This window comes from Zeugodacus cucurbitae, chromosome 5 (assembly GCF_028554725.1).
Source record: "Zeugodacus cucurbitae isolate PBARC_wt_2022May chromosome 5, idZeuCucr1.2, whole genome shotgun sequence".
NCBI classification, from domain to species: Eukaryota; Metazoa; Arthropoda; class Insecta; order Diptera; family Tephritidae; genus Zeugodacus; species Zeugodacus cucurbitae.
In genome coordinates, this window is record NC_071670.1 from 6,582,856 (window position 1) to 6,601,759 (window position 18,904).

Genomic DNA, 18,904 nt, shown 5'->3' on the forward strand with positions numbered 1-18,904 from the left:
TTTTTACAAAATAATTGAATTCTGGAAAGTTTATTTTGATTAGAGATATGTGGTATATGCATTATAATGCCTTGTAATATATATAAGTTGCAACAACATGCGTTTTTTTCTTAAATAAAAATTGTATGGCAATCCCATTTGAATATTCTTAAAATTTTTTTTTTTCAAAAATAATTGCGCTCTAGAAAGTTGATTTTGATTAGAGACATTTGGTATATGCAATATAATACATTGAAATATATATGTGGCAACCACATTCGTTTTTTTGTATTAAAAATTATATGGCAACCTTAATTAATTTTTTTACGTTTGTTGCATAAATAAATAGATTGAAAAGTTTTGTGTTGAGATATTTGGTATATAATGTATTAAAGTAAATAGGTGGCAACACCATTATGCATTTTTAAACACATTTTAAAATTATGCACAAATTTTATCACCGAAAAAAAAATTTATTTGTACAAATAAAAATGATATTGAAAATTCGGTATAAAAAATATAATATGGCAACCCTGCCCATTTTTTTTTAATTTAATTAGTAAATAATTATTGTATGTGAAAATTAGAGGAAAATTTATCAAGAAATGAGAGGAAAATTTATTATTTTAGACTCATTAGAGTTTGACAGTAATGAATTTGAGGCTAGTTCGTATAAAAAGAAACTAGATGGCATCTATATTTTAAATATATTTGAAAGAAATTTAAAGGAGCACTCTTTTTGAATAAAGTAAACTGTTTTAAATTAAAAAAAAAAAAAAAATATTATTAAAATTTATATATTGAAAATTCATTTTAGTTTTAAATCAATAATTAAAAAAAAATGTTCAAAAAAATTTTTTTTTTAATTTAAATAAAAAAAATGTTTTCGAAAAAAAAAATTATTTTAATAATTTTAAATATTCATAAAAAATGTATTGAAATTTAAATTTTGAAAATTAATTTATTTTATTTTTAAATTTAAATAAAAATTAAATTAAATTTAGTTTTCGAAAAAAAAAATACATATTTATAAATAATTAATTAATATATATTTTTTCATTTTAAACACATAAATGTTAAAAAAATAATTTTCAAAAATTTAAATTTCCAAATTTTATTTTTTTAATTTCTATGAATACAAATAAAAAATTAAATTGACATAAAAATATATAAAATAAAGATATAAAAGTTTTTTTTTAAATAATAAATTGATGTAATAATAAAATTCCCGTTAAGTTTCCAAATGCAACACTGTGCATAAAAACTTCATATACGAGTATACAAACTTTACTCCGTTTGGTGTGGAATGTGTAGCGAAGTGGAATGGAGTGGTGCATGAAAGCGGCATGGGAACACCACAAAGCAGAGTTTCAAGCCAAAGTGCGCACGAGGAAATGCATGTGTCTATGTATGTATGTATATATATAGAAAGAACATATGTGCATTTATATAGTTCAAAACATTTGGTATGCCGGCTCGAAGTTCATTTAAATGCATTGCTGATAAGAGTCATAAAAATATGGATAAATAACTGTACATTGGTTTTCAAGCCATAAATGTGTGCGTGTGTTTGTTAATTTGGAATGCGTGTTGTATAATTGCTTTTGTTGTTGCATTACATACATATCTACATATATAGTATGCACGCAGTTATCGTTTCGTTTGAAACCGCAATGAACCAGAATGCTGCTGCGTACACTGGGAAATGCTGGGAAAGTGTATGTCACCCGCTCGTGGAAATAAAGTGTAAAAATAAAATAAATTTAAGCAGAAATCAGTGTGATAACATTACAAATGCGGTCATTTTTGTGATTACGTTGAACGGGTAAAAATAAAATTATTTATAATTATTGAAATTGTAAAATCAATATTTTCAAAAAAATAAATAAATAAAAAAAATATTTTTAAATTTTAAATTTTATAAAACAAACGCACATTATTTCTTTTTCAACTAATTTTTTTCAATCAAATTTTTGATTTTTATAATTTTTTTCAACTATTTTTTTTTGAATAATATTTTTTTTATTGTTATAATTTCTTTCAACAAATTAAAAGAAAAATTTTGACTTTTATAATTATTTCAAAAATTTAAATTTTTCCAACTATTTTTTTTTAAATTTCAGATTTTTTTCCACTAATTTTTTTAAATCAAATTTTTGATTTTTATAATTTTTTTCAACTAATTTTTTTTGAATAAAATTTTTTAATGCTATAATTTCTTTCAACCAATTAAAAGAAAAATTTTGAAACTCTTTTCAATTAATTTTTTTAAATAATAAAATGGCTAAAAATATTTTGGTAAAAATTCTTTATAATTATTTTGAAATTGTAAAATCAATACTTAAAAAAAATTAAATAAAAAATGATTGGAAAATATTGATTTTTTTAATTATTTTCAACTAAATATTTTTAAATACAATTTTGGATTTTTATAATTTTTTTATGTAAAATTTTAAAATATTATTTTTTTTTAAATAATAAAATGAAAAAATAAAAAAAAAAAAATAAAAAAAAAAATAAAGATGAAAATATTTTGGTTAAAAAAATAGTCTTTCCTTTTTTAACAAAAACGTTGTTTTAATAAAATATTTGATTTTTATAATTTTTTCAAAAAAAATTTTATGTAATATTTTAAAAACTTATTTTTTTTAAATAATAAAAATTTTGAAAATATTTTGATAAAAAAAATTAATCTTTCCTTTTTAAAAAAATCTATTATTAAGGAACTTTACAAAATTGTTATTACGTAATAATATAGAAAAAACATTATTATAGAGTTTTAAATTATAAAAAATTAAGTGGCAACACTGTTCAAAAAAATTGTTTTACAATTTATAGAATTTAAAAGCGGTTTTGTATTATTTCATATTTAAATAATTTATTTTGCATTCAAACTACAAAATTCTTATTATATTGTAAAACAACTCGATTTTTTATAAATATCAACACTATCTACATACAAGGGGGTAAACAATACTTCAAACAAAGCGCGCGCATTGTTTAACTAAATTCTTGTAAAGGAATCTCGTCCGAACGCTGCCGTACACGCGCCGATCTTGCACCAGCCGGATGCGGCATAGCATAACGTAACTTCTCCCAAAACCACGGCTCACCCCATTTCAAGTAGGTATTCATCTTCAAGTACGCGCGCAACTCCTGATCCAACAAGTCGAAATTCACTAAATCACCATAGATCACTAGTATGATGCGCGAACGCCCCTCATTGAGCGCACATTGATGCGCCATGCGAAATTCCATGCGCGCCCAATGCGATGCTATGAAACTCTCCGATAAAACAATGAGCGTGCGACGTGACTGCTCCACAGAGTCGATAATTTGCTCGGTTATGAAGCCGCCCGCCAACCAATCGCGCGCATGTATGCACACCTGGAACGGCGGTGTGCCCTGCTCTAGGCCCGGCAGCAGTTCGTGTTCGACAAAATGCTCATCCTGATGCGCGTACGAGATGAACGCATCATACTTGCGTTCACGATCCAATTCCGCTTCACTGATACAGCACAGGCACAGCTGACGCGCATACAGCCACACTTGTAGCTGTAATTTGTATTTGTAATAGCAGAGCGCCGTTATGATAAGCGTTAGACTGAGCGCCGACAGACTAATGAAGCCCAACACAAATCTGGCATTGACACCCAAATCTGGCAGACAGAAATCATGATAGGATAGCTCAACTAGTGGCGCCAGCTGTGCATCGGCACAACGCAGCTCCAATATGTCACGTAAACGCTGACGCTGACGCTGTTGCTTGACGAAAGTATGCAATGCTTGCGCGCCACAATCACATGTCCAGGGATTATGCGAGAGATACAATTCCCGAAACGACTTGCTGCTATTTAATGTGTGCAACAGTTGCGCGCTCAAATGTGTGAACTTATTGTAACGTAAATCGAGCTCATACAGCTTGCTTGTACTATGATTCGGCGCTGCCAGCTGATCGCATATGCGCTGCAGCGTATTATTTTGTAAATTGAGTATTTGTAAGCTGGACATGCCGGCGAACACGTCACACGCCTCAGTCTCGCTAGTCCAATTCAAACGATTGCTGTTGAGCATTAGTAGCTGCAAGTGTTTGGCATTGGCAAAAGTGTTCGCAACGATTGTATGTATGAGATTATTTTCCAGCCTTAACCATTTGAGCGCGCTTAATGGCGGCAACATTTGCGCGCTCAACTGAGCAAAGCGATTATTCTTTAAAACCAATCTCGTTAGATTTGTGGCAGGGTGAAAAAGTGTGCGCGGCAGTGACTCCAATAGATTATCGCTCAAATCTAAGTAATCTAGGTGCGCGTTTACGACAAGCAATGCAGCTGGCAGTACGCGTAATTCATTTTTGGCCAATTGCAGTTTCTTAAGCGCTGGCAATGGCGCAAGCATGCGCGCTGGTAGTCTGCTAATTTCACAGCTGTGAAACGACAGTTCTTCCAGCAAGCTGAACGCCGCTAAGTCATCTGCACACAAACGATCAGCAAACTGTTGGCGCATCAAGTACAACACACGCAGCTGGCGTAGCGGCGACAAAGCGACGGTGGGAAACGCACGCAAACGCGCATTCAACGTAAAATCATTCAGCGTAGCAGCAAGCGGTATGAAAACAGCGATGTCCAATTGTGTGATGTTTAACTCGATTTTGAGCGTATGCAAATTTGGAAAGACAGTAAAGAGATCAGCAGCTAAGCGCTGCGTTGCTTGCGGTACGCGCGGTTGTGCCAATAGCTCCAATTCGACAATGCTATATAAATAGCTTGTGTTGTGTCCGAAATTTTGCGCCGTCAAATGTGTGTACCTACCGAGTCCATGCACGTGTAGTATTTTACCGCGCGTTAACGCCAATCGCGTTAGCAGCGGCGTGAATGGCATGCACTCATGTATGCTCAAGAAAGCTGCTTGGCGTATGCTGCCCAAGCGTGGTAAACGCGCTACTAATTCATCAGGAATTGCATCTCTCACAGCAGATGCGGCGCCTACATGCCTGCAAGTTACATCCACATCACTCTTTAGATAAATAGATATTTCTAATTCAGTGCGCTCATCCGCACTCCGGCAACCTATTAACGCGGACTCGTAGAAAGCATCATAGCTGCAATTGCACGCGTTCTCCTGCTGAATCGTACGGCAATTTGCGATGCTAAAACTCTGCACGTCCACTGCAGTTTGCAGACAATGACAATAATGCTTGAGCAACACTAAAGCGCCGAGCGCGACTATGCTAACGCGTGTTAAAAGGCAAATTATCATGACGCGCCGTAAATGTAAGTAGCGGGCGTAAAGTAAAGGAAAGACTGACTGAATTTGAAAGAGAACGCAAGGCATATACATCTGCCAATATTGCATATCAATGCACTCAATTGATTTGGTTAGCGCTTCAGCCTGCAGCCTGCGTGTGCGCTTGTTGCAGCGCATCGCATGCAAATTTAATTAATACAATTCTTTGTAATTGCTAGTTGTCAGCGCTATCATGCAATCAACATATGTGTCAGCAGCGCTGCTGACATTAGTTTGACGCCAAGTAATTTACACCACACTATCGGCGTTCACTCGTGCGCGACGTGTGATAAAGCTTTACATTGGAATTTCAATAGTACGACGCCTTGCATGCGACGCGCGGTGCCACATGTGTCACATCGCAAAGCGCATTTTTCCCAAAATCATTTTGCAATAGGCGCGCGGCTCTTGATCACTTAACTGGGATTTTTTATGTTACCATACAATAATTAAAATAAAAAATAATATTTAATAATAATATTAAATAAAATTCGTGGACATAAAATTCGTTGAGCACATACTTATGCGCCTTGTGAACCTCTGTGAGCCCAAGCGCCGTTCGCGACAATCCTTGCGCAACCCACCACATTGAAAGCGGGCGCGTCGATACTCCCCGCATATAACGATTAATTTCCGCGTCATTTTCGCGCACGTAAATGTCAACACCAAACGCGCGTCTGTTATAATCAACTGAGCTCGCAGAATTTCTTCGAGAAACATTACCTCGCATTAGTCAGTGTAACAAACGCGGCATACAATTTCACTAACAAATAATCACTTCTAAAGTAGGAGCGCTTTGAAAGCTTCATAGATAGGTAATATATAGAGAATGACGGCGTTTTTTTGATACCGCTTAAGTTTAAAAATTCTGCATATTTTCTAGAAAGCCTAGAAGTCGGGGAATCAGTTAAACCCCTATCCAGAAAACCCTTCTATTTAAATCCTTAAATAACAAAATATACTATCTCATTTGACCACCATCACACCTTTAAAGTTAGTATCAGTAAGCTACGAACTTAAATGAGACTCTTTTCGAGCCAATATTAAACCGACTTCTATACCAACTATTGTCTCGAAAACTACTAGAAACTAATAAGCTCGTTCTTGAGCGGTCTCCCTACCATGTTATCGAAAAGTGGCAACAGTGCCATTAATTATAATTCGACAGTCTCCTATTCAAAGTAAATGAAAATCGGCAACAGTGCAATTTATTATTATTGAATTGAATTAAAGTAGACTCGAAATGCTAATGGTCAATATGTATTTCAGTACAGACATGAAAACAAATAACTTTTCATAGTTTGACGCAGATTTTGTCTTCGTCATAATGCCGAATTTGTATCATACGAGTTAAGCGAAAATTGGCAACAGTGCAACTTTGGATATGAGCTGAAAACTAATGTGGATGTTGTTTACAGTTTTAAGTGAAGGATAAGCTCCTTCGCCGAACTATGAACACTAAGTTTTGTGTGTGTGACAACCCTATGAACTGTTTGCTGCTTGTTTTACTGTATGCGCGTGTAAGTGCTTTAGATTCGAGGTCAATGGCTCTTGGGATTTTTTGTTTCTAAACAAATGAGCGCTCACTATCATCTCTCATTGCACACCTTTAGCGAATATTTAAAAGTTTCTCGCATTGCAATGTGTAAAGGGGTTTTGTGTATATATTTAAAGTGAGTTGCTTGAGGACTTATGAGGTTGTGTGGCAGTTCAAGGTGAATGTAGTTAGTTGTGATAAATTGAAAGAGATTTGTTCAGTGAAAACAAAAATTATTACGAAATAAATAAGCTATAATTTTGAATGGAATAAAATTAAAAAAATGGAAAAATTAAGACAATTTTTTTTATGAAAAATTTTGAAAATTTTTCTTCAATAAAAAATGTAAATGTGTAAATTGTAAATAAAAAATTTTTATAGGTAAATTTATATATAGGTAAAAAAATAGTTGTTAAGTAAAAAAAAAAATTTTTGAATTTTTTAAATCGAATTTAAATTCTAAATATTTTTAAACAAATTAAGTTGAGCTTCGAACTAAGTCACCACATCTAATACCACATTTGAACATAGCCACCATTGTTCACTACGCTTCAATGCAGTCATACAACCGCAGTGATTGAATCATTCAATATTTTCAATATTTTTTTTTTAGATTTCATTGAACTACAATTTATTTTTAATTTTTGTGTGACACTTACATGTGATATTCAGTCATTATTTGCACATACAAACCCACACAGACACTCATAAATCATAGCGTTGTCTATACAATCGGGCTGACAAGCAAACAGAAAAAAAGTACCGAAAGGTAACAAAGCGCAACACAAAAAGATAGTAAAACAACCAAACCAAACCCATTTCACGCTCAATAAAAACATCTAGGGAACTATAATGACCACATTTTCCCTGCAACTCCCTTAAGCCATCAATACTCCCTATGACGCGCACTAGCTTACAATGCGAGAGAGCATAGTTTTTGTTTTTTTTTATACTGCAACACAATGTGGCATTGTTAGTTGTTTGAAGAATGCGCAGAGCGAAAGGGAAGTAATATGCAAAAGAAAATGCGAATGAAAAAAATCATTAAAAAATAATAAATCAAGCGTTGTGAGCTGATAATTTTTTAGCGTGAAGCGGGAGAAAAAGCTTGCAGTTTTGTGTGCGAAAATTCGGGGGAAATTTAAACTTTAAAATTTTTATCGTTGACTGAATAACTTAAATTTTAATTTTTTTTAATAAAACCTTTTTTTGTGTATATAAATATTTATGTATGTAGACAATATTTAGAAAATTTAAAAAATGATTATAATTCATACATTTTTGTATAAAAAATTAATTTGGTAAATTGGAAGACAATTAAAAAAAATTAATTAAAAAAAATAAAAATAAAAAATTAAAAAAATTAATTTTTTTTTCAAAATTTGTTTAAAATTTGAGTTTTTTTAGTTAAAAAAAAAAATTTTTTGAAAAATTTAAATCATTTTAAATTTTTATTAAAATTTTTTTTTTTGAAAAATTTTTGTTCTAACTTTGTAAATTTAATTCTATGTTGAAAAAAAAAACAGAAATTAAAAATTTAAAGAAAATTTTGACTAAAATTTCGTAAAATTTTTTTGTTTAATATGTTTGAAAAATAATAAGTCAAATAAATTTTTTATATAAACCTGACAAATTTTAATTGCAAATAAAAAAAATTTAATAAAATTAAAAAACAAAATTAATTAAAAATTTGTGCAAAAAAGTTATTATAATTTTTTAATATTTATTAAAAAAAAATAGTTAAGTTAAACGTTTTTTTTAATAAATTTGATTTTAATTACAAGAAATTGTTTTTAAGTTTTAATTTTATTTTTGAATGTAATTATTAAAATTTTTTATGTTCAGAAAGACTTAAAAAATATATTTTTTTTATTTATAAAAACTAATTATGTAAAAATATATTTAGATAAATTAAATAATTAAATTAAAATTAAATATAAATTAAAAAGATTAATTTTTAATTTATTTTTAATTTCTTTAAATTTAATTATTAAATTTTTATTAAAAAAAACTTAAAAAAATTATTTTTATATTTAAAAATTTAATTTATTATATAAATGAAAAAATTTTTTTTCATTTAATTAGTAAATATTTTTTATAAAAATAAACATAAAAATTTATGTTCAAAGTATTACGTACATTTTTTAAATAAAAGTTCGTTAAAACAGTTTTTAAGGAATTTCAATTTTTTTCAATTTCATATTTTTTATCACCAATAAAGCATTATACTCCAATATCTATCTTTCTTCAATTACATTACATTAATCAATTCACTTCGTACAATAACCACAACTCACCACACTTAACAATGCATTTAATAATAAAAAACGCATTTATCACTTATATGAAGTGGCAGTCTGTCGAAGCACTCAAATCTCTATTATTAAAGCAAACCACACACACACATAAAGCAAGCAAACAAAACTACAAGTCATTGCAGAAAACCATAAATTTCAAGTGGGAAGTGCTCTATAGGTTAGATTATACGAAAGTGTGGTGAGCATCAGTGAGTAGTATGGCACTCAAGTATGAAGAGGAGGCTCTTAAGAAAATTGCAATTTTCCACACAGAAGTGTTAATGTAAAGCAAGCCACGAAATATAAAGTCAGTGGAGATCATACTACTTTGGCTGGATGGTAGAATTTTCTACTAGAAGTAGGACATTGTGGGATGGTCACTAAGAAATTTAAAAAAAAAATCAATCTAGAACTGAAATTAAAGAAATTAAATTTTTTAATTTTTCCGCTTTTTTTATTTTTTATTTTTTATTTTAATTTCTTTTGTTTTTTTAATTAAAATTTTAACTTCTTAATTCTTTTTAATTTTTTATTTTTTGTCGCTGAGTCACTTTTCATTTTTTTTTCAATAAATATCCGCTCTAACGTCTGGCCACACAATGAAAAATCACATTTATTGTTGTGGCTTTTGTTATTTCTTAAAATCATATTTCTGGTATTTCCTCTTATCAATCAAATGTCAATCAAAATTGAATTGAGCTTTGACTTCTTTGCGCCTGGCATTTGCTGGCGATGCATATAATAGAAAAAAAATTAATTGAATGAAAGTGTTTGTAAGTCAACACTTTAACACAAATTAATGATTACAAATCGATAGAAACCCCCATTTGAAGGGTTGCCATCAAAGCAAAAGATAAAAAATTGTTTTCCCTGAAAATGATATGTTCAAAATTTTGCAATAAATAAATTGAAACTAGCCGGAAAATTTGGAAATGATATTTTCTTGCATTTTACAGTAATATCAAAAAATTTTTTTTTTTTTTCGAAATTCAAAAAAAATTTTTTTTTTTCCAAAATTAATTCTTTTTTTCAAATTCATAAAAAAATTCTTTTTTTAAAGAAGATTTATTTTTAACTTTTTTCACACCAATTTTTCTTGTTTGAAACGAATATGTCATTAGAAATAGAGTTTTACACATTTGAACGATATCTACATATGTACATATGTATGTGCCCAGCTAGCTGCTGAACTTTTTTAAAGAAGAAACTAAAAGGGTTGCCATCTATTTAATACTTTAAAACAATATAATATAAAAAAAATTGCATTAATGTTATTTTACATATTCAAAAGAAAATAAAAATTTTAGGAAATCACTTAACTGCTTTATAAAACTAAATATATTATTAAAAAGGGTTGCCACATATTCGATATTGTATTGGTCAAAAAAACTTTTTATTTTACTCTGACATATGCTTTAAAATAAATAAATAAAAATCGGCGTTTCTACGTTATTTGAATATAAAAATATATATATATACATTTTATGCTGCAGGGTTGCCAACTGTCAAAAAAATTAACACTTTTACAAAACTTACGAAACTATAATAAATATTTATAATTTATTTTATAGTATGAAGCTTGCATTTCCAGATTTATATTAAAAATAATTAGTATTTATTTATTTATATATTTTTTTAAAATTATTTTATTTTATTTTTTTACTTCGATTTATATTATTTTAAACCGGTGCAATATACAAATTGCTGCCATCAAAAATTATTAATAGACGCAAGGCATAAAAAGCAAACAATATTTAACTAAAATTCATAATATATTATTTTTCAATGGCAACCCTGCAATGAAAAATGATGCAAATTTACAATATGGGTATCAAATTAAAGCTTTTTGTGAGTACTTTGTAGTTAATATCGGTTTTTAACTTTATCAAGCTCTTCTAATATAGTAAATTAAGTAAAATTAGTAATTAAGTATTTGTATTTAATTTTTTTATTTTCTCTAATTTCTATTATGTTTTAAATTGTGAAATTTGCAGCAGACGCCAAATAATTAATTAAAAATCGCAAATTATAAAAAAAGAAGTTTTTAGAACATAAATCTTAAATCATATTTTTTTTGTAATGGCAACCCTGCATTGAAAAATTTTGAAAACTTACAACATGGGTATCAAATGAAATCACAACGGATGAAAAACAAATAGTTTTCATAATTTAAATTTCAAATATAATTTTTTTCAGTGGCAACCCTGCTATTAAAAATTATGCAAATTAACAATATGGGTATCAAATGCAAGCTTTTTGAGAGTGTTTTTAAGTTAACATTGATTTTTAGCTTTAACAAACTCTTGTAAAATAATAAATTATAAAAAAAAAAATAAAATTTAAAATTTAATTAAAAATTTTATATTTAAATCTAATTATTATTTTCAATTTAATTTAATTTTTTTTAATGCCTCTGTATTGTATATATTTTTACAAAATAGCATAACTATAAATTTCCACACTTTAAACACACAACTTCAATGACCGCTCATTGTCGGTGCACTGCTGCTCAAAACCTCTACAACCGCATGCTAAAACAAAATATATATATATTTCCGCTTTTATGCAAATACAATTTCAAAGCAGCACTTCCTGTCATTTGCTCAACTAACTGCGCTTTGCTGCCTGCAACACACATACATTTGTATGTACATATATCACATATCCTTTGGCGCAAAGGCAACATTAACAACAAGCTGCACGTAAGCTCTGCACTTGGCCCCGCACACCGCCCGCCACTCTTTGTGGGCTGCAATGCCACTCAACTCAATCAAGTCGACCAAAAATGTAAATGAAATAAATTTTCGCAACCAAATACACGCTCTGCAAAAGCTAAAAGCCGGCTTTGTAGCGTCGAGGTCGAGTGAGTGAGTGTATTTGATTGTATGCATGCATGCATGCATGTGTGTGTGTGAGTGTGCTTTGGTATGAAAGAAAGGACGACGACCACTTGTATGCTCATTTAAAATTGTTAATTGAATTTTAAATGTGTGTATGTCCTACATACATATGTGTGTGTACCACAATTCTATAACCCTATATGTATAAGCATGTGTGTGTGTGTGTGTAAATATAGATTCTTATTTGCATACTGTGACCATTGAAAATTGTAGTGCAATTAAGCCGCTCTCGAACTTTTCGAACACAAAATTTCACAAATTTCAACAGGCATACAAATAACACTCCAAAAGTATGGCTACAATTGCGCGCATTAATCAACTTCATATGCAACAACCCTCTTCATATGTGTTTGTGAGCGTGTGTGTGTGTGATTGTGAGTAATTAAAGTTTTGAATTTATATTTGCATTCTTGCTTTATAGTTACATATGTGTGAGTGTGTTTGTATGACTAAATTGAATATTAATATTTTGAAACTTTTTTCAATTTTTTAACACAATTAAATTCGTCTGATAAATCCCTTAGTCTAGGAGACTTCTATAATTGCTATTTATTTTAAATCCAAAAATAACCCGAGAAATGGTTTTCCCGCAAAAAATAATCTATTCTAAATATATTTAAATGAGTTAAGACTGCACAGTCAGATCTCCCCGAGCAACCCTGTATATTAGTCAATCAAATGTTCCACCTAAAGTCAGAGCAACGAAAAAGCTCTTACTAAAAATCAGTGGAAACAAAGGACCCTCTTGAACTTATCGATTTAGTGTACTTAAAGCAACGCTGATTTGCGGTCCCACAATTAGATCGAATATATAGTCATTAAAGTAACTCTAGTATGACGATCCGCTAGCAGAAACCTGATTCAGTAACTCTTTCTCACTATTTCAATAACTACAGCAACGGAGCCTTACATACCGGGCTATTTATAATATTTTTTCACTAATAAAATCGATCTTCGGATTCCATAATACTGATGCAATAATCCTGTTTTCATAACCTCAAAAGTACTACTACAAAGTGTATCGTCACCGTTTCTCGCAATGCATAAATCTGATTACCTAAACATATTGCTAGAAATCAACAAAGATTTTAAAACATCTCGAGACCCTGTATTAGCTTCATCCCAAGGGATTCTAACCAAAAAAAAATTTATAAGAAAAAAGTCAGCAAATAAACCCAAAATTCCAAAAGGTGTTCTTCTAAATCATTATACTACTTGGATCACTGAAGAGTTTATCGTCGAAATAAGGCTGAGAACATAGAAGAAGACAAGGAGTTTGAATAATTTTAAAACTATAACTCTATATGCGGAGACTTGCATCTCATTCTCAACTCTCCCTAATGGTTTATGATATATGAAAGAAGGCTACGAACAGTGTGAAGCGAAAAACAGAGAAGCGATGAAAATGAACTCCGAAGTTTTCATTATAGAACTGTTTCAATGCTATTGGTAAGAACAAATGTCTCCAGTTCTTCTTGATATATCCTACCGAGTCTCTCCGATGCTTCTATGTTAGATATACGATTTTTAAAAGTGTCTAAATCTATTTAGAGGCTCATGTTACCTTCCCTGACTTAATAAAAATGAAAAATCCGAGGAAAAACAGAGCTCCTATAATGACTGAAGAGCCCGTTAAACCATTTCAGCTATAGCCACGGTCTGTTTCGAAAATATTTCATTGTTGGATAGAATTGGTGCCTTTTTAGCAGACTTGAGGCTCAAGAAAAAGGTGTTACAATCTCACACTGCTAATTCAGTATCGATCTACCCGACTTCAATGGTAGCGCTGTGAAAAGAGATTACATTAAATGAGTAACTATTAAAGACCAAGAAGTTCCCAGAAGCTGAATGCCCTCTCCCTATCTTTTCCATAATTTTGACCTTTAAATATCACTGATGTAACGGCTTTTCGTTATAATTTCCAAGAGGAGATCAGATGTGAACTATAGATATCTACTAAGGAGCTAAGTATGTAAAGAATGCATTGTTACTCGATTGTTATACGAAGAAAATCTGTAAAATCCAAAGCAACAGTAAATTTAATTAACCCTTAGACGTACACTGTGGGTCAAAAAGGTCTCTCATTTGCTACTAACTAATGAAGTCAAATATTTTATACAAATTGAGGACGCCAGTTAGTCCTTTCTTATATTGTTTGCCATCTTGCGACGATTGAAGAGCCGCCACTCATGCATTGAGTTGCACATAGTGTTAGTAAATTATCACTACACATAGCGGGGTATCTCACACCAGCTCAGCTAAGCGACGGCTTGCCGTAATATCTTCTCGAAATATCGCCTCAAAATTCAAGTGGCAGACAGAAATATGTTAAATTCATTCATATAAATGCTGCTATGTGTCTCTCCTAAATACAAAACTGCTTACGCGCCGGCACAGATATAAATTCACTTGTGTGCGCCCATTTATAATTTTTCTTATTTTAAAATATAAATATTACCATTTTGCATAACTTATTTGTAGTTTTTCATTTTCCACAATTTTTCCAAGCAAAGCAAGGATTACGAGAAGGCAGCGTACATTGGAATGAGCAATCACTTTTTTTGTTGTGCTTACTCGTGTTTTTTCGATTTTTCAGTGCCTTCAACACTGCTGCTTGCTGGCTGCGCTCGGTGGCTCACCGACTTGTGCTGGTAGCACTCAGCTCGGCGCAGTACATTTCCGGTTAGCATACAAATCACTGCTCGCCACAACAACAACATATAAATATTTCTATACTATATACTCAGCGTCAAGCTTACGGGCAGCCAACCAACAATTGGCGGCATAAACCGCCACTCGACCCCGACCGCACCTTTTGTTGGCCATAAATTTGGCTAGCAAAACTCGGTGGCAGCATTTACTCCAATCTTCGTGCTTTATTTGTTGTTCGTGTGTGCGCTCTCCCTCTGCTGCGCCATTCGTAGCCAAGGCAAATGGACGTTTCGTAGCATTTTTAGCAATTTACATTTTGCCTTTTTATTTCGTCTATTTTATTTTTTCTATAAATTTTTATTTTCAACGCCTCCTCCTCTTCTCACTTTTCCACTGTCGCGCTGGCACTTCGTGGCTCCTCTTTGGTGTCCACTCGCGTAAATATTGTGAATATATAGGGAATATTACAAATCCAGACGTTGTGTATAAAAAATATGATATTATTTATATAAAAGAGACAAAATATTTACAAGCGTGCAACACAAAGGATGCCGGTGGGTGGGTTAAAGAGCGGGTAAAAATTTATGTACAGCCATTACTTTCATTGGAAACAATCGCAAATCGAATATCAGCGAGTTGTAATCAGTGTGAGCGTTGATGAACGAGAGAGGAAGGGGGTGGAGGGAACATAAATATTATTGTTGTTGCTTTTGTAGTGAGCTTTTTGTAGGCACGAAAGTCGGAAACATCAGAAGAGTACGCGATTCATGCAAGGAAACCTTCAAAAACTAGCGAGAAATAAGTTTAAGCTCCCAAATTGCTCGTGAGTCATTCAAGGGAACCCCGTAAAACTAGCGAGTTAACTACTCGCGAGTTCGAAATTTAGTTCGATATTCTGTCATAGAAACTCGTTAGTCATAAATACATTTATCAAGAGCTTCTAACTATTCGGAATCTTTGACACAACGCTACTACCTGTGAATATTAAGCTAAAGTAGGCTAATAGACCTAGACAGTGGATAAAGCGTCCTGAGAGAGCGATTTGAAAGTCGATTTCGACTAGAATATCAATTCCTTCGAGAATACAGAGTATATAATTTAACAGTTCTTTCTTAGTTGGAACCTACTACAGACTGTAGAACAAAATGTCTAAATCACGGTCTCCCACATTCCTCCGATAAGTACTTAATGAAGGAAACCTACTCTCATCGTTGAGATAATATCAAAAGACGGGAGGATTTTATGAGTTGCCAATTCCTAGAGGTAAATTCGAGTTCTTCTATTGTTGGATCTAGGTAATCGGAACCTATCCGACTGTAGATAAATCTGGGAATACAACTTTATTCCGAAAAGCGCTGAGATAAGGAATCATAGTCCTATCGTGCGATCACAAGATTGTTGGATTTTATGAGTTGCCGGTTCCCAGAGGCAGATCCGAGTTCCACTATAGTCGAATAAGAGTTCTCCGTCCTCGTCTCCCAGTTAAAAACAATCAACTCGGTCCCATTGAATCTCACCGTAGTGGTGTCGGTATCATCATGGTAGCCTGGCTAAGCATTATGACATCGGTATATCTCATCTGCTACAACCTCAAACTAATATGACCTGTTATCTGATAAATTCTTTGAAACCAGCTGGTCACACGGTTGTTCCAATATTGAGCTACCTGTAATTCAACTCAATTCCAAGTTCTCTTCAATTTTCTTTGCTGTATAGAAGTCGCTAAAGCCATCATAAAACACAACGCTAAGCAACACACACTTGCAATCACCCATAGATGCAACGTTACAACTAATCGCTCTACCAATTCGTCCTCATCTACAGACGGGTACGTGTGCAGCTACTTCGGGCTTCCCTTTCATACGCCGTTCTTCACACCGCCGCAGATAAAATCCAGTACGCCGCTTGGCATGGCAAATGGCTTAATATATCGTATCGCCTGATATGGGTCGCGAGTGTGTTTGGTGGCACAGTCTTCAGCTGATGCAAATTCTTCGCACACACACACATTGGCACATCAGCCCACACAACTAAGCAAACTGCAAGCAAAAACTTCATTTAAGTGGAATGGAGTGTAACAAAAGCAACAAAAAGGATTAGACGTGGCACCGGCGTGTATGCGAAACAGCTTAATAGCACACCAAAGACGACCGCAGCACCAGTAATAGCCAAGTTACGCGTCTGTAAGAAAGAGTGTTGTGGGTTATTGCGAGCGCGAGGTCGACTCGATAAGGCTGTGGGTTATTTGAAATTTTGAGATATACATTTTCTTTCGATGAATCCTGACTGATCTTCCAACTTCGGTGCTTCCTAATAGCTCCAAATTTAGTGCAAGCGACTGTAGGCTTCCTTGGAGCTTCGTAATATCTCAAAATTTTGATACAATTTGAAGGTTACGGCACATAAAGACCTTCGGACTGAAGTGGGACATCGTCAAATAGCTCTTGGCAGTGGACGCAACGCATAGGACTTCGTCAAGCATCTCCTGGCAGTAGACGACCGACCGAAATATTGAAATCCAGTTGTTATTACTACAGACAGACAGTTCAACCCGATCGAGTTGGAGTTAGACCTCCGAAGTGATAGTTCCTGGTCGGATGAGGTCCGTTGGGCTGGTAGAGAGCTCTGTGGACCATGGTTTCACAAAAACCCGTGGACTCTATGATTTAAGATGCTCCCATGTTTCACTCTTAGAGTACAGCAGTACAGTGTAAGTAACAGCGTTGAGTTCAAAGAAATCTACTACTTTATCGAACCACCCGCATATATGGGTCTCTATGCGACTCTCGGTTTTCAATCAGCCATTACCATGCAAAGCACGTTACACCACGCTTGACGCGATTGCTGCTGGGCGTTGCTACTGCGCGCTGATTGCCGCACACACATACTGCGATCACAGCTCCCACTTTCCTAAAAGAGCTACTACTACTACTTAGTATGTGTTCGACTACTGTACGCGCATCAGTCAACCAGTCAGTCCGCCAGCCAGTGAGCTCGACAGCCGGCACTGGGGGCATACGAGTTCGTTATCTCGCCGACAACACTTCATTGCTGCTGCTGCGGCTGCGGAGCTGCTTTAAGTCTCAAATGCCAGCTTTTGGCGCAGCATTTGGTATTATGCATTGCAACCACGCGCATACACTTCAGCGTTTTATCGTTGGCGCTGCCATCAGCTACCAGGCGACCGACAACACATCAGTGTTTCGCCACACACAGGCATCGTCAATTGCTGCCAACGTCACCAGGCCGCATTGGATTTCTTTGTTGCTCCTTGGTTTGCGCTAAGCGCTGTAAACAGTCTTGTGTTGCTGTTGCTGTTGCGCTATTTTGTGCAGTCATGCATCCGCTATTTATGTAGTCCAAGCGCGCTGGGACGTCAGCAGCCGGCATAGCCGTAATCAACGCCAATCTTTTCGCATGCTTTGATTTTTTTCGCTCGCCAACAGCAACATGAATTTGCATTTTTTCTTACGCTGCTATTATTTTTTTCACTTCTGTTTATTCTATTGTTTTCGCTCCTTTTCTAGTGTGCCAGTCGGTGTCAGCTGCCACTCTGTTAGTTGTCTTGCGTAGAATAGTCACAGCGTGTGCGTAGTCCATGGTCCTCTGCATATTTATTGTTATTATTAGTGTTGTCGCTTGTGTCGCTCATTTACATCGTTTGTCGCTTAATCACCGCTAAGTTGTTATGATCAGCATTTGCACGCGGTCAACAAAGCATTTAGCGGCAGACTACTGCCTGCCTGCAGTTCGCGCCAAGTGCGTGTGTATGCTTTGCGGCTTTAAGTGCATGCTTTGCTCGCACAAAAGTTTAGCTATTTTTTATGGTCGCTCCGCACATCCATTTCATAGAGTCGCAAGTGAGTCACTCGGCACTTGTGTATTATGTACGGACAAAAAGCACGCGTCTGGTCATTCACTTGTCAAGCTGCACAAAACAGCTATTAACAGTATCAAGTTCAAGTGTATACTTGTGCTGCTACTTGCTATTTCGTACGTTCAGCGGCAGTCTGTAATTCTCAAGTGGTTTATGTATAATTTGAATGACATCAAGTGCGTTCTAAAATGTAACTCTGCGTTTGGATTTCCGTAAGTTGATACGGCTGCTTAGTGATGCAAGCTTATCTGAAGCTTACATCTCTTAAAAGATGTATTAGACTCTTCCAAATATTCGCCGTATCTTCATTAAAGCCTCACAAAACCCAGTATTTTCTTGATGTTAGGCTTCGTAGCTTCTTCTCTTTGTCTCCAAAATA

At 33.5% G+C, this 18,904-nt stretch overlaps 3 protein-coding genes across 5 annotated transcripts in view; 1 reads left to right on the forward strand and 2 right to left on the reverse strand.

Annotated features, from left to right (window-relative positions):
• Positions 1–18,904, reverse strand: part of LOC105216730 (uncharacterized) — a 230,424-nt gene that overhangs the window by 118,965 nt on the left and 92,555 nt on the right. The window lies entirely within an intron of this gene.
• Positions 1–18,904, forward strand: part of LOC105216729 (protein tweety-2) — a 161,344-nt gene that overhangs the window by 59,646 nt on the left and 82,794 nt on the right. The gene's annotated exons all lie outside the window — the stretch shown is intronic.
• LOC114804504 (toll-like receptor 4) lies at positions 2,790–5,710 on the reverse strand. Its single transcript, XM_029043168.2, has one exon. The coding sequence runs from the start codon at positions 5,398–5,400 to the stop codon at positions 2,980–2,982; it is 2,421 nt and encodes an 806-aa protein (XP_028899001.2). The 5' UTR covers positions 5,401–5,710; the 3' UTR covers positions 2,790–2,979.

Excerpts from the sequence above, each read along its gene's own strand:
- LOC114804504 (XM_029043168.2), bottom strand. The coding sequence starts at position 5,400 with ATGCGCTGCAACAAGCGCACACGCAGGCTGCAGGCTGAAGCGCTAACC.